The sequence below is a fragment of the Cupressus sempervirens genome, chromosome 4, assembly GCF_028749045.1.
Source record: "Cupressus sempervirens isolate cs-2001-9-10 chromosome 4, ASM2874904v1, whole genome shotgun sequence".
NCBI lineage: Eukaryota > Viridiplantae > Streptophyta > Pinopsida > Cupressales > Cupressaceae > Cupressus > Cupressus sempervirens.
In genome coordinates this window covers 249434073-249450390 of record NC_143121.1, presented here as the reverse complement: position 1 = coordinate 249450390, position 16318 = coordinate 249434073, and the positions used below count along the sequence as shown (strand labels likewise).

The 16318-nt window shown below is 37.9% G+C and overlaps 1 protein-coding gene across 1 annotated transcript; it reads left to right on the top strand.

Moving 5' to 3' along the window:
• The first annotated feature begins 1442 nt into the window (after nt 1-1442).
• LOC149560936 (sugar transporter ERD6-like 4) lies at nt 1443-16012 on the top strand. Its single transcript, XM_089824893.1, has 18 exons — nt 1443-2486; nt 12058-12120; nt 12242-12331; nt 12450-12509; nt 12647-12712; nt 12850-12915; nt 13005-13080; nt 13205-13269; nt 13385-13474; nt 13605-13685; nt 13804-13888; nt 14124-14170; nt 14278-14340; nt 14463-14522; nt 14847-14912; nt 15054-15113; nt 15300-15414; nt 15610-16012. Exons 1-18 carry the CDS (start codon nt 2271-2273, stop codon nt 15720-15722), a joined length of 1482 nt encoding a protein of 493 aa, XP_089681019.1. The 5' UTR covers nt 1443-2270; the 3' UTR covers nt 15723-16012.
• Nucleotides 16013-16318: the final 306 nt, after the last annotated feature.

Genomic DNA, 16318 nt, shown 5'->3' with positions numbered 1-16318 from the left:
GAAGTATCGTTTAACCTGAATCGTTTGACCACGACACTGACTTGAATTGTATATTCTATCAACCAATCTAAGTGATGCAGGAGCATCCAGAGGTATAAGGGCAATCCTGTGTCATCCAAAAAAATGTACTTAGACTTAGTTTCTGTTTCATGTGTTTTCATTTCTGGATACCCATTTGGGTCAAATAAAGGTTCCAACTCTCACAGTTCCACTATTAGTGTTCTGGGTTAGAGTTTTTAATCACCTTGGGATACGTCTAAATGTCGAAAAAATAGGAGTATGTAATTGAGCCATCATTTTGGTGAACTAATAGTGTAAATTGGCCAGATAAATGTAATTGTAATTTAGAGCACTCCAGAAAAAGAATCAGGTCAAAAGGCCCCACGGTTTGAAAGTTATTACAGTTTTTCAGTTTCTGGAGACCTCCTAAGAATGCTTCAAAGTCAGGTTAGGGGCATTAAATGACTTCGAAAAGGGCTGAAAAATGGCAAACGAGCGAAGCTGTCGTGGGTGCTATAGAGCGCTTCAAGAGCTTTCTAGAAATGTAAATGATTTGTCAATCGGAGCTACGATTCAAAAGTTATGCCTCTCGAAAGTTTAATTACCGTTTTTGGATTCTTCTAATTTTGTGCCAATTTCTAATGCGACTTCTAGAGCCTTCTATTTGGTCGGTGGATGCCAACTAGCACTTTCTAGAATGTATTCCTAATCCTTAACCCTCCGAGGTCTATTTAAGAACATTTCTGGCATTGTAAAAGGCAGTTCGGAGTGGAGTTTGAGAGAAGGTACTGGGAGAAGAAATTATCTCCAGTTTTATGCTATTGTAAGCCCATAGGGCCTGTTTTGGAGTCTGTTTCTCTGCACTAAGTGTACTAGCATATTTTTATAGTTAATAAAATTTTCCCTTTCCTGTTGTGTCCATTCTGTGTTTGGGTCGTGTACCCATCACTAAGGATCATCATTTATCAAATGATTGAAACATGCAAAGACCAAATAGACATAACCATTAATCAAATATCCTGAGCGGATGCATTAAAGAAACACCTAACTATTCAAAAATCTAAACATGCATAGTTCTATAACCCTACCTTTCAAAGTAATTAAGTTTAAAAAAAAAAAAGGGACCAAAAAAAGTTGGTTGTGTTTTGCCTCCCAAATTTAAGGCATGAGAAAAAGATTCACCCCCCAACACTCCCGAGGTTGTGTGTGAACTTAACATTTTGTTGGACTTTTCTTCTTAACTCACGAACTCGAAAGATTTTAATAAGCCCACCATATATCAAAACTTGGTAAGTGCAAAACTCCAATACGTACAAGAATCCTTACAAAAATTTAAAATAAAAATAAGGCATTTCAAAAGAAACCCCAAACCCAATTTTGTCTTAAAAAATATAATCTATGTATATTTCAGATCATAAAGTTTTTCCTCGCTAGTGGAAGGTATACGTCGACATAACCCAGCGCCGAAGAGCTAGTTGGTGCAAGCACTGGTTATGACTAAGACGATCACCTCTCCATGAAGTATGAACAAAAAATCTCGTTATCACTGATAAAGCGAAAGTCAGAAATATGGCTATATCTTTACCAGTTGAAGCTACTGTTTCAACAGTTGATAGAGAGATGTATCGACCATCTTTATCACAGTGCTGCAGTTCAATATTGTCCACGCGGCCAAAAACGAGAAATCCAACGGAGGTACGTGATTTTGTTTCCTCGCACAATCATGGCCAGCTTGTTTCCATTTCGTTGCATCAGACCGCAGTCCTCTTGAAGAAAGGGACAGATACTTGTCAAAAGATTCTTTCTCACGGAGAATGGTAGCAAACTGTTAACGTCAATAATCTGATACATTTTGTGCACGTTTATATAATACTTGAGCACCTCCATTGTTTCAATTATATCTTCCCTGTGAGCGCTTCAATTCTTTGACTGCTCGTGTGGGCATCAGTCTCTTACAGATTTTCACTCATCGGCAGGGTTTCTGTGAATTGGGGTTTTTCAATTCAATCTTCATCTGGCCCCGCATTCAGTATTTGGTCATACGGATTCGTTTGTTATCTAGGCTTCCTCAAATTTTCACATTTTGTTTCTGAGATTCATTCAGCATTTAGGTGTCACAAAATTCTGCTCCAGAGGTTCATACAGTACCTGGAATCCTCGGGTTATTCAGGCTGAGGAGAAAGCTTGGGTTTGAGTATCAAGTAGTGACAATAGGACTGAGTTGGGGTTTTGTTGAATTTTGTATATGAAAGCATCTGGTGTAGTAGATTATGTCAGAGAAGGGATACAAAGTCGACTTGGAAAAGGGCGGAGATGAACTTCGTCACGGAGATGTTAAGCAACCCTTGTTGAAACATGAAAAACGGTACAGCAATTATAAGAGTTGTAAAGATCGTAAGAAGAGCTCTGATATCCAGGGCAGTGCTGCATTTGCTATTTTCTGCACCGCAATTGTGGCATCGGGGTCTATCCAGTTCGGGTTCTGTGTAAGTTTTTCCCGCCATTTGCCTCCGCATTCTTTCTCCTAGTAAATACCCAAAAGAAAATAATATGTCCTTTAAACGTGTCCATGAATTTTACTGGCTAAGCTGTACGATTTGTCATCTTTGTTTATAGAAGTAACCGGCAAGGGAACTGTTAAAATCAAGAATATGGAGAGTCACTGTCAAACTGTTAGGCGGAATTGAATGTTACTATGGTTATATGAAGCTAGATTTCTGTTGTTTTTGCCCACGCAACTAAAATTTCACTGTACTTACGATTGTAGGTCATATTTAGTGCCTGGTATTTGATTCTATCAAAGAATGATGCTGAGAAAGGCTAATAAATTTGTTTCATTTCTGTGCCTTACTTTCTTTTCTTAAAATAGATGATAAGCTGTCTTAAAATTTGTCTACACTGTAAATTAAAGCCACATAGATGGGGATATGGGCTGTGTAGACACACTGTTAATTTGATATATCAAGTACCACAAGAATGGTAGAGGCCAGAGCAAACAAAAGACCAGCAAAAGGAGCTGCAGAAAATAGAGAATTTGAGTTGGAGGGGTTATGCTGGATGCAGTAATAGGAAAGGTAAAAAAAATGTTGTGGCTTAGGCCTTGAAGGTTTATGAGCAAGCAAAGAATAATGGTGAGAAGAATAATGTAATGTACTGTGGTTTCTGCTTGGCATGGGTGGAAAATAGCCGTACTTGATTTTAGGGGTACAGTGTGGAGAAAGGTCATACAGCCTGTTGCTGGGAGAGGGAGGCATATGGAGGAGAGAGGTGTGAGCAAAGGTGGAGGGAGAGTTGAGCTGTACGGTGAAGGGGGAGGATCTATTAGGGTAAGTCGTACGGTGTAAGGGGAGATGTCTCAACGGAGTGCAGAGGGTATGGGAGGGGTGTGCAATGTGCAACAAGTTGTAAATGGGCATACGAAAAAGGGAGGAGATGGAGAGGGACCAAAGTTCCATATGGAGCTAAGGTAACAAGTGATGTACGGTGAAGCTTGTGGTCGTTCTGTTGGTAGGCCGTATGGGTTGAGAGGGTGGAATTGTTGATGACGAAAATGCTTGGAACTGTAAATATTGAAATGTATATGAATCACCCAAATATGAACAGAATATTCGCAGAACTTAGAAATGTATGAGAAAACAAAGAAGTAACAATTTATCGCCAAAACATTATGTTCGTGAACAAAGATGGCGCCCAAATTTGCTAGATAGTATAAAGGACGAAATAGGGTGAGGGTTGAATACCACCGAAACCATGAGAGCCAAGTAGGGAAGATCTACATTTCTAAAATGGCGAGACAGACAAGGCTCCAATGGAGTTCATGATACAAAGAAAACTAATTGAAATTGCATGCCTAGAACAACCTACAAACTGGTCTTATAAAGGGCTTCGAGGAAACTTCGCGAAGGTTTACAAAAGCATTGACAAGCTATACAAAACAAAATAAAGAGTGGGCTAGAGAGATAAATACATTGATTGTCAGCCACATAACAAAAATGATTATTTAATAATATTACACTATAGTTCTCCTGGCCCAAAAATTGCTTGCCCTTAAGCAATTGCAGACTTGGATGCTCTAGAATTTGCTCACCTTCCCAAGTGGTGTTCTCAACTGGAAGATCCTTCCATTGTACCAGAAACTCCTTAATGGTGCGAGACTTGAGCATCTTTTCTCGAACGTCTATAATCTCAGCTAGCTCTAGAATTAATTTCCCCTCTTCATCAATGGGCAACAATTCCTTCAACACTATAACACATTGTCCAGTTGCCTTCTTCAGAGATGACATGTCAAAAAAATTATGGATTCAACTCCCTTTTGGAAGCTTCAATTCATAGGTTACTTCTCCTACACTCTGAACCACTCTGTATGGTCTGTAGAAGATGATTATAACTCCTCCTTACAAGATGACATTAGGGAGGATTGTCTGTATGGTTGAAGTCGAAGGTATACCAAAACACCAACCTCAAAACTTCTCTTTACCCGGTGTCGGTCAACATACATCTTCTATTGGTTTTGAGCCCTCCATAAATTTTTGTGGAGAGATGTCATGATATCTAAACTCTCTTGTAGCCATCTTTAGCCCTCGGTGCATGGTTGTCGCCCAATGCCAAATCCATGAACGATGAAGGTTCATAACCATGCGATTCTTTGAAGGGTGCCATGCCTTCGACATGTGATAGGTAGTATTGTAACAATGCTCACCCAAATGTAGCCAACGAACCCATGCCTTCTGCTAAGCTGAAACATAATTCCTCAAATATCCCTCCAACCATTTGTTCACAATATCCGTCTATCCATCTAATTGTGGATGGTAGCTCGTACTTTGTGACAACTCTGTCCCTACCAACCTAAATAACTCCATCCAAAAAGTACTAAGAAAATGGCTATCTCTGTCACTTACTATATTTCGTGGGAGACCATATAAGGGGAAAACCTCACAAAAGAGTAAGTCTGCCAATTGAGATGCCTAGTATTCGGTGGAGATGGTAAAGAAATGGGCATAATTGGTCAAGCAATCAACCATGACAAAAATGCAATCCTTGCCTTGCACTTTGGGTAGCCCAGTGATGAAATCCATCAAGATACTTTCCCACTTCTGCTCATGGATTGACAACTGTTGAAGAAGCCCTGCTGGTAAAGTGTGCTTGGATTTGTTTTGTTGACAGGTAGAACATTCCCATACATATTGCAAGATATCATTCTTGAGGCCCTTCCATGCAAAGCATTTGGATCTTCCTGTAGGTCTTTAGGTATTCTGGGTGTCCGTCCAAAGGTGAGTCATGCATCTCCTTCAAAATTCTCTCCTTCATTTTGGACTCGGGAACCAAATAAATCGTACCATTGTAGTAGATGATGTTGTCTACCACCTTATACCTATCGTCTTGCACTTGACCATCAAAATTTGTTATTGGAGTATTAAACCAATAGGTGTTCCTTCCAATCTGCTGAAATCTTGGACAAAGAACATACAGTAGGCCTTCTTGACAGAGCATCAACCACTACATTATTTTTTCCCTTCACATACTCAATGTCAAAGTCAAATGCTTAGATTTTTCTCACCCACTTTTGTTGTAGTTCATTCAAATCTCTCTGCTCCAAGAAACATCTCAAGCTATTGTGATTTGTCCGTACGACAAATTTTTCTCCAACAAGAGATTGTTGAAACTTTGTAAGTGTGTGCATGATGGCGAGCATCTTTTTGTCATAGATGAAGTGCAGTCGCTTTGCTCCTAATAGCTCCTGACTCTCGAATGCAATGGGGTGACGATCCTACATCAACACTACCTCGATGCCTTTTCTCGATGCATTACATTCCAAGATGAAGGATCGATTGAAATCAGCTAGTGCCAACACGGACATGAACTCATGACTTCCTTTAACTTGTTGAAGATGTGTTATGCTTTCTCATCCCATTGGAAAGATTCTTTTTTTGTTAGGTTTGTTAGTGGTGAACTAAGTTGAGAGAACCCCTTCATTAACCTTCCAAGCAATCCATGCAGATCGGAAAGAGTCTTGGGTGGTGGCCAATCCAAGATAGCCTGAATCTTTTTCTAGTGTACCCGAACCCCTCGATTACTGATTATGTGCCTTACAATATGTCTGTCATTCCGAATTCACATTTGGATCTCTTAGCAAATAGTGATTGTGACTTCATGATCTCAAGCACTTCATCTAAATACGTCAAATGTTCCTCCCATGTCTTACTCTAAATAAGTTTGTCATCAGAAAACACTTGAAGGAACTTTCATAGTTGTTTGTTGGAGATGTGGTTCATGTATGACTAGAAAGTGGTTGGAGCATTAGTCAAACCAAATGGCATGACCAAGAACTCATAATGACTGTAATGACAACGAAAGGCAGTCTTCGCCACATCATTCTCCCTCATGTGAATCTGATTGTAACCGGAACGAAGATCTATTTTAGAAAAGTAGACTGCACTTTGTAACTCATCCAACAATTTGTCAATCCTGGAAATGGGGTACTTGTATTTTATTGTTTTCTTGTTCAATGCACGGTAGTCCATGTACATTCAAAGGGCTCCATCCTTCTTTTTAACTAATACTACTGACAATGCAAAGGGGTTGGAACTTGGACTAATCCATCATTTCTCTAAGATCTCTCGGATCGTCTTTTCTATCTCATCCTTAAACCTAGGATGGCAGTAGGGTGTAGTGATGATGGGTTTGGCTCCTTCCTCCCAACTCAATGGTGTGCTCAAAACCCCTATGTGGAGATATGCCAAGAGGGATGTTGGTGAAGATCGTATTGTGCTTATCCAACACTACCTGAAGCTCATCATCTTGGTAGTCAGTCTATTGCCCCTTCATCGGTTCTATTGAGATCAAACAACGCGCTGCCTAGACAATGTCATCATGTTGAAAAATGACTTCCATCAATTGCGCTGAGATTTCCTTCGGCCCTCTATTTGATTTTCTTTCCATTCACTTCAAATGAAAACTCCTTCTGTTCGAAACTTTGTATACTCATCTAGAGTTTCCATCCATTGGATGCCTAGTATGACTTCCATGTCATCCAAATCTACTTCAAAGAAGTCATTTGTCATCGTATGGTTTCCCATGGTAATGCTGAGTTGTGGGACTAGATGGGTACATGATAGGAGGTTGCGTCCTACTACCTTGATTTGGAATCTTGCATGTGCCTCCATAGCCAAACTTCTTCGTTTCATGAGTGATGAATTAATGAAATTAAGTGTAGCCCCATTGTCAAGCATGACTATGACTTGTTGTCCTTGGAGGGTGCCTCGTACTTGAAAAATAGTACATCTCGAAGTGCCAACAAGAGCAGTGGTGCCTCCGCGACATACTAGTGCAACAATCCTCTCTGCATGGTTTATGTTAACCTCCTTGGGAGTTTGTTGACCCATCTCCTTTGATTTTTGGTTCCTCATCCTCTTTATTGTTAGAGACCACTTCAATTTAGTGGAGCTTCCCCTTTCCTAAGCATTGGTGCCCTGGTTTTCATGACTCCTTACAATTAAAGCTGAGCTTCCTCAAATTTTGTCTTGAAGCTTCGTCCATTGATTGCTTCTTTGGAGGGGGCTTCTTGTCTTTTTCCTTCAAAGCAAGGGGCGGCTTGGCGTGTGAATAACTTTTGGAAGAAGTGGATGTTGCCATGTCCCATGCCTTCTTGATTGTTGCCATGAGTGTGTTGGGGTTAAAACCCTTCACCCAACTCTTTAAGGGCTCGATTAATCTATCCATGAATAAGACAACAAGTCTTCTCTTTGAAATGTCTGTCACTAGTATTGATAACCTTTGAAATTTTGTGATGTAGCTCTTCACTGATCCAAATTTCTTTAGTTGTGCTTCAAATCCTTTCCGTCAAAGAAGTCAATAAGTCTCTCCGTGAAGTCAGCATATGAAGTGACTTGATCACGACCGATGGTGACCAACCTATGGTGCCACAATTCATGAGTGATTCCTTCTAGGTGAAGTGTTGTAAACTTGATTGCCTCTTCTTCAGGCGCGGGTTTGAGATGGATATATGTATCAACCTTCTAAACCCATGCTCATTTTGATGTATGCCCAGATCCATCAAAGCATGATAAGTTTATCTTGCCAATCTTTCGTCTAATGTTGTCATTGTAATTGTCTAGTCTCCTCGAATATCTCATCCACAAATCCACATATTCCTTGAAGGATAATTCTGCTCCAAATCTAGCATCAAACCTCGTCAGAGCTGATCTCATCTCAAGGAAGGTAGGTTCTCATTCCTCATTTTGTTCTAACCATTTGAGGAAATGTTGGCATTATTAGTCGAGCGTGGGAGGGCTCTGTGTGCGGCCATTGTGTCCTCCATTTGTCCTTCCTTCTACCTAAAGTCGAAGGGTCTCACCAATTCGTTTTTTCCCCTTCGCCAACTTCTCCTCGAGGAGTTGTTGTCCATTCAAAAAAGTTTCACTCAACTATTGTTGGCCTCTTGTTAGCTCCCTTAGAAGTTGCATCATCTCAGTGCTTGATTCACCCATCCTTCCTACTGATCAGGATCTTGGTGGCATCCAATGTTACTAACAGGTTGGCAACATCACCAACTCTTATACCACTATAATGTACCATGGTTTCTGCTTGGCATATAGTAGAAAATTGTTGTACTTGATTTTAGGCATACGGTGTGGAGAAAGGCCATACAACCTATTGCTAGGATAGGGAGGCATATGGAGGAGAGAGAGAGAGGTGTGAGTGAAGGTGGAGGGAGAGTTGAGTTGTACAATAGAGGGGGGAGGATTTTTTAGGGTAAGTTGTACGGTGTAAGGGGATATGTGCCAATGGAGTACGGAGGGTATGAGAGGAGTGTGCAGTGTACGACAAGCTGTAAATGGGCATGATGGAGGGAGACTAAAGTTCTATACAGAGATAAGGAAACAAGTGATGTATGGTGAAGCTTGTGGTTGTTTAGTTGGCAAGCTGTATGGGCTAAGAGGATGGAATTGTCAATGACGGAAATGCTTGAGATTGTCAATATTGAAATGGTTATGAATCACTCAAATATGCATAGAATATTTGTAGAACTCAGAAATGTATGTCAGAATAGAGAAGTAACAATTTATTGCAAAAACATTATAGTTGCAAACAAAGATGGCGGCCAGGTTTGCCAGATCCAAGCAAAGTAGTACAAAGAATGGAATAGGGTTAGGGTTGAATCCTATCAAAACTGCGAGAGCCAAGGAGGAAAGATCTTGCACTTCTGAAATGGCAAGACGGACAGAACTCCAACAAAATTCGCAATACAAAGAAAACTAATTCAAGTCGCATGCCTACAACCACCTACATACTGGCCTTATAAAGGGTTTCGATGAAGCTTGCCGAAGCATTACAAACTACCGATAGGCCAATAGGCTATAGAAAATAAAATAAAGAGTGGGCCTGAGAGATAAATACATTGATTGTTAGCCACATAACAAATATTATTATTTAATAATATTGGGGACATCACAAATAAATACCGACCTTGTGAGCAAGAGCTTTATCAAAAAGAGAAGCCAAAGACCCCAGGATTTGCCAATGAATAAAATTGTCAAAAAATCACTTAATGAATTAGCAAGATTATTGGTGAATGGAAGACCATAAAAAGTGATTTGTGAAGATTTTGTTAGAGGATTAAATTATAAGTGGGATGAAGATGTTGAGTCATGCTATGTTGATGAAGATGAAAACATTGAAGATTACAATGTGAGAGTTTGAAGATTATAGTGAAAAGAAACACGACCTACCACAAGAGGAGGTCCAAGATGATGTTTCGATGGAAACAATATCCAATAGAGATGAGCCATATGTGATGAAGTTTTATTGGTTTTAGAGAATACAACAAACAAAAAGCAGCTAGAGATATGCCTTGAAAATCCTATAATTGATGAAAAGAGAAGAATACCAACTCTTTCTTTGAGGAAAAAGAGAAAGATTTAAAGAAGAATCCAATGCATAAGCATTTGACATATAAAGTAGGAAGCATCTATGAGAACCTTGAGTTCCCTTAACTTGATTTTTGTTTGTAGAGGCCTGTGTGCGGGAGCAATAAAAGGTTGGACAAGCAATGAAAAGAACCATGATGGCTTCAATGAAGGAATACTAAAGTGGGTCTAAAGCTGTGGTCCTATGGAGGAGTTTTAGGGACTAAAAAATGCTACCAGATTAATTAGAACTTTGATTGGTATATGACAATCTCTACTTTCTAGTTCATAATTTTAAGCATATGCATTTGGGACGGGGCTAAAAATTTCCCACTAGTTAGGAAAGTTTTTTGTCACTTGTCAATTATGTAAAATTTTTATAAAATTCATGATACCATCAGGACCGTAAATTTTGAAATCTAAACTTTTAAACTCAACTGCACTAACAAATTCATAAGACCAACTGCCTAGCTTTTTTTTAGGAGGCCCCCTTTGTGGGACTGCAGCCTGCTTCCTGAAAAAGCGAACTGACATTTTGGTAGAAGACAATTTTTAATCTAAACATCCTTTGCATCCAGCAGCTAATGTGGAGTTTCTGCAAACAAATGTTGTTATTTAACCAAACATCCTTGCTCTCTCAGACCTATCCATAAACCCCTCACAATCACCACTACATGTGGACAAATTCTTGTCAATAACCACTGTTTCATAGTAAAATTTGGCATACAATGAGTTCTTCTTGTTGAATATAGTGTTTTCATTGATGTTAAGAAGATTGTTGATGTCAAGGGGATTTGATTCATGTCAGAGTAGTTAAGGTTATCATTATGTACTGGTATTAGTGGTTCCTACATGTCTAATGCATTTGTTGTGGCCTGAAAGTGTTTGTGTGGAGTTTCTAAGGTTTGTTGATCTGAGACTATATAATATATATGCATCCAATTGTACTGTTGATGATTGTGATACAACATTCTACTGCAATAAAGTATTTTGGCATTTGTTTGGAAGATAAGTAAGGCTATACACGAATAAAAGTATTCCATATTTTTAGAGCAAATGCTCTAGCATTCAAAAAGTTAGAGATGACATAGTGTTCACATTGCTAGTTCATTGACTGTGCATACGGTTTTGTTGGATCCGCCTAATGAGGTAACATGTGCCAGCTGGAAGAAGCATTTGAGGGTAGTTTGGGACCAGTTGAGTTCAATATGGAAGATATAAAGTGTTTTCTTACTCTCCATGTAATGCTTTGGTGTTAGGGTCAGATGACTATTACACATTTGAATTAAGAATTTTATCCTTGGCCAACTTGCCGATTTGTATTCAATAAAAAGAAATATAGATATTGAGAGGTGGAAAATGTGGTAATGGTATTGATATTACTTTAAATATTGAGATTAAATTTAGCATGTACTGATTGACCCCCTCCCCATTCTCCTCTCTCACTATATATATGTATGCTTAACACTGCTTTGCCAACAGTCAATATGTCCTCTGTTTCTTGTATTTCTAAAGGGGTGACTGAGTTCTATGAAATGAAGTTATTGTTTGTAGAACCGTCTTTGTTTGGTTTGGAGAATCCATGTTTTGAGATCTTGTGAACTCTTCTCCTTCTGGATATTGTATAGAATCCACTCTCTCAGACCTTTCCTCGTAACATTTTGGATTGACGGAAATTTTGTGGAGTTCGACTATCAAATTATGGATCTTACTTTCCCATCATGTTGTTATTTGTGTTTCTCCATGGACAGGAAACCTTAATATGGATCACTTCATGAATCCAGAAGAGGGAAAAATTCAGATTATTGGATGAGTTAGAGCTTGAAAAACAGCAACTCACAGAGGTGTTCTTTTACAAATAATCTGCTGAGTAAATTACTAAATAGTATAAGATGTGGTGCTTATCAGAATTACACGCAGTTTTAAATCATTTTACAACCAGTCTTGACATCTTTTCCAATCTACTCAATCTCAGTATTACCTGCTAGTTGGATTTGGTGATAGTTAACTTATTGCTTGAATTTTAATCTCTGCAATTTCTTGGTACTGGCAAAAGTTTAGATGATGCATGTAGAGCTTCATTTGAAATCAGAGAAGAGTTTAATAGTGAATTTTCACTTGTTACCTCATCAAGATGTTGGTGTTATTGTAGATTGGCTATTCGTCACCAACACAAAGTGAGATTATGAGCAGTCTTGGCCTAAGTCTTTCTGATGTAAGTTCTTCAGGGCCTATGGATGAAGTATCAGTTTGATTTCTGATCTTAGTTTTACATGCAAAACAACATCTCAATCGGGATGAACAGATATATTCAAAAGGTGATTTCTTTTTTACAGTTTTCCTTATTTGGATCGCTTTCAAATGTTGGTGCAATGGTAGGAGCAACAGTCAGTGGACAAATAGCTGATACCATTGGACGGAAAGGGGTAAGCTTGGAATGCCACTAGACTAGATGCGTTCTTCTATACTCAAGGGCATCCCTCCACTTCCAAATTTCTCTCCCCCCCACAAATTCTGATCGTTTCTTCAAATTTTTGAAAACAGGCATTAATGGTGGCTGCACTACCCAATATTATTGGATGGGTTGCTATCACTTTGGCACAGGCAATTTCTTTGCCCATCAAAGATTATCAGAAGTTCTGTGAATAAACTAAGGATTCTCAGAAGTAATTGCTATCCTTTGGTGTTGATTTTTAAATAAGCAATTCGCTCATCTTTGACACATCTGTTTTTGGTTGCAGAATGCTTCATTACTCTATTTGGGAAGATTGTTGACAGGGTTTGGAGTGGGAGTTATCTCATTCACAGTACGTAAGACTATTTTCAGTCAAGCTTGTCAAGAGGGAAACCCCTATAGCATGCTTTCTTGGTATGTTATCAATGCTAAAAACTGAAGTCGTAATTAAGCCTTGGTGTTTTGTGCTACTACTGTCTGACCTTATAGGTACCAATATATATTGCTGAAATAGCCCCAAAGCAATTGCGGGGAAGTCTTGGCACAGTAACACAGGTAAATGTTTTGGTAGTGATTACTGTCTCATATCTTAAAAGAGGTTGCAAATTTCTGCAGTGACCTTTTTGTGGCTTTCTGTGGAATAGCTCTCTATTACAATCGGCATACTGCTAGCATATCTTTTTGGGCTTTTCCTTCACTGGAGGTCTTTAGCAATTGCAGGTATTGGACCAAGAGTAATATAGCTGCATTTCAAGGATTTAAACTTTATTTATGTGCTCACTTTGAAATTCAAATTATGTATTGTTAGAGATCTTGATCTCCTTTTGATCTGTGGATTCTACAGGCATAATGCCCTGTGCTCTATTGATTCTTGGACTTTTTTTCATCCCAGAATCTCCTAGATGGCTGGTGAGTTTTAACATTATATATTCATTTCTGGTAATAAAAAGATTTTCAGCATGTCATAGCATAAAACAACAATTGCTGAAGATTCACCATTTCAAATATGCCTGTTACTGTGCAGGCGAAGATTAAAAGTCCATTATATGAAAAATCATTGCAAACCCTTCGTGGCTCTGATGCTGATATATCTTTTGAAGCAGCTGAAATTAAGGTGAGAATTTATTTTTTCATTTTTGGCATATGTATGCCTGGGTTTCAATGAATAGCGCTGTCTGAAATTTACGTTTGTTCAATCAAGAGAATTACTATTTTAATCAACCCAAAACTTTTTCATGATTTAGAGTGTTGTAGAGACTAGCAATCAACAAACCAGTGTCAAATTGGCTGAACTACATGAACGAAGATATGCACTCCCTCTAACTGTAAGCCTTCTCGTCCTCACATCTGGAAAGTACATCAGAAAGAATATATATTATATCATTTTTACTTTAATGGTGAGCATTTATGATCTTAAATTCACACCAACTTTTGTTTTGTCAGATTGGCATTGGGATGCTTTTATTGCAGCAGTTGGGAGGAATCAATGGCCTTATGTTTTACAGCAGCTCTATTTTCAAGTCTGCTGGTGAGCATTACACACACACACACACACACATATATATATATATAGAGAGAGAGAGAGATTCCAGGGAAAATATCGGTCGTTCCAGTTTTTACAGACTAAGGGTTCTTCCATGGTTCTTCTAATCTAACTAATGCATTATGCCAGAGGCTAATAAAGTAGATAGAAAATTTCAGCCTATGTGGCTGAATTCTTTAAATATAGTTAACTAATTCCAATTTTTATGGTATCATGAAAGGAATTTCATCGAGCAATGCTGCATCGGTTGGGCTTGCGTGTGTTCAGGTTTTTTCTTAGTCCTGACTGAAGAACCAATTGTCATGTTTGATCCAAGTTAATTTAGTGATAATAAACTTTATTAATATAAATAATCTTCTGATACCATTGAATAGATAATCATGACTGCATTTACTGCATGGTTAATGGACAAAGCTGGAAGAAGGATCCTTCTAATGGTAAGTTTGAGGCCTATTATAAGACTTTGCTACCATGGGTTGGCCAAGTTGTGTTGTGATCACTAAAAACTGGTAAAAAATCGTCGAAAGGAATTAATCTAGATTTGTTTTGAAATGGACAGGTCTCCTCTGGAGGAATGGCTATATGCCTTCTCCTTGTTGGTCTTGCCTTTTATTTGAAGGTAAGCTTTTCATTTATATTTTTATCTTGAGATTTTCTGACTCGTTCATTTGGAATATACTCTTGTCATTCTAAATGGTTGAGTCTTGACTAATAAAAATATAGTTTCATTTGACTATCTTAAAGACATGTACATTTTTTTAAAACTCTTTGAGTCATTCATTTGGAATGTACTCTTGCTATCTTATATGGTTACCTAAAAGAAATACAATTTCATTGGACTAGATTATCTGATATTAAATATTAGCATACATCAATAATTATCACTCAATTCATAATTTTATTTTACAATTTTACAAAGCCAATTTGGATGGTTAATTTGCAGAACCAATTCTCTGGAGACCAAACTATGCAAACATTCTTCAGTGCTTTGGCATTAACTAGCCTACTAGTATGTTTGAAGTTGAACTTGGAAGGCATTTCATCTTGAAAATCAAAATTTTGTTTCACATTTTCTTCTTTGATGCTTTTAAGTTTCCATCTCAGGCATTATTTGCACCTTAATGACTGATTTCAAAATGTTTCAATGTAGGTCTACATTGTCTCATACTCCATTGGTATTGGACCCATTCCATGGATTATTATATCTGAGGTACTGTGCCTTAAGCATGTGTCCTAAGGATTATCATTTAACCCTTGAGCAAAATCTTGTGCAATGGATCAATCGAATCATTAAAATACAATACAATGATTATATTTGCCAAATATCTTCTTTAAAATCTTCTTAGCACAAGTGAACTAATGTATTAAATGTTTTTTTTGGTTCTTGATATTTCAGATTCTCCCAGTGAATGTCAAGGGGCTCGGTGGCAGTGTAGCAACTTTGATAAACTGGTCATCATCTTGGATTGTGACCATGACAATCAATATGCTTTTAGAGTGGAGCCCTGCAGGTATAGTACTATAATGTCATTTCATTATAGAAAACAAATAACAAACAATGTTTAGATCTTCTTCTTCCTAAATCATTGGAGCTCTCCAGGTATGATACTTTAATGTCATCTCGCTATTCAAATCAAATAACAAACAATATTTAAATTTTCTTATTCCTGAATCATTAAGACTTGAATATGAAAATATTGATGCAGGAACATTTCTACTGTATGCTTTTATTAGTGCTTTGACACTGCTCTTTGTTGTGTTGCGTGTACCTGAGACCAAGGGTAGAACATTAGAGGAAATTGAAGCTTCATTCAGATAAGGTCTAGATAGTATTATATACCTCTGCATTCACGATCATTTACAAGCCAGGAGTTACTTCATGAAGACAAGATCTCTTGAGTGTAGAAGATAAAGTATTAATTTAGAAGTTAATTTTTGCTCACCAGTATCCCCTATGCATTTTATAATTAAGATTGTAGATTACAGAAGTAGAGAAATCTGGCATGCACTACTACTCAATCATATTGAGTTATGATAATATTTCCCCCCTCAAGTCAGTTGTAATATAAGAAATTTCCCATTTTCTGTGGAAGCAGGACTAGTTTTATATATTCATTGCATCATGCCATCTTGCCAACAGTCTTACTTAAGATTAATTTTTTTTAAAATTTCATTTGTCAAATTATTAAGAGGTAAAACAAAGAACTTTTAAAATTGATTGGCGTGAAAGAATTCAACTTCTTTGTAGTCCCAAGCCATCCTTAAATCATCATTTTTGCATACCAATGTTACTACTACAATTAATGTCAATTCCATATGCATGTCTGCATCTTTCCCAAATAGCTTTTTGGTCTTTTTCAGTTTGGATATAAATTAACTGTGATGTTTGAAGTGAGAAACCGATGGGTGATCACA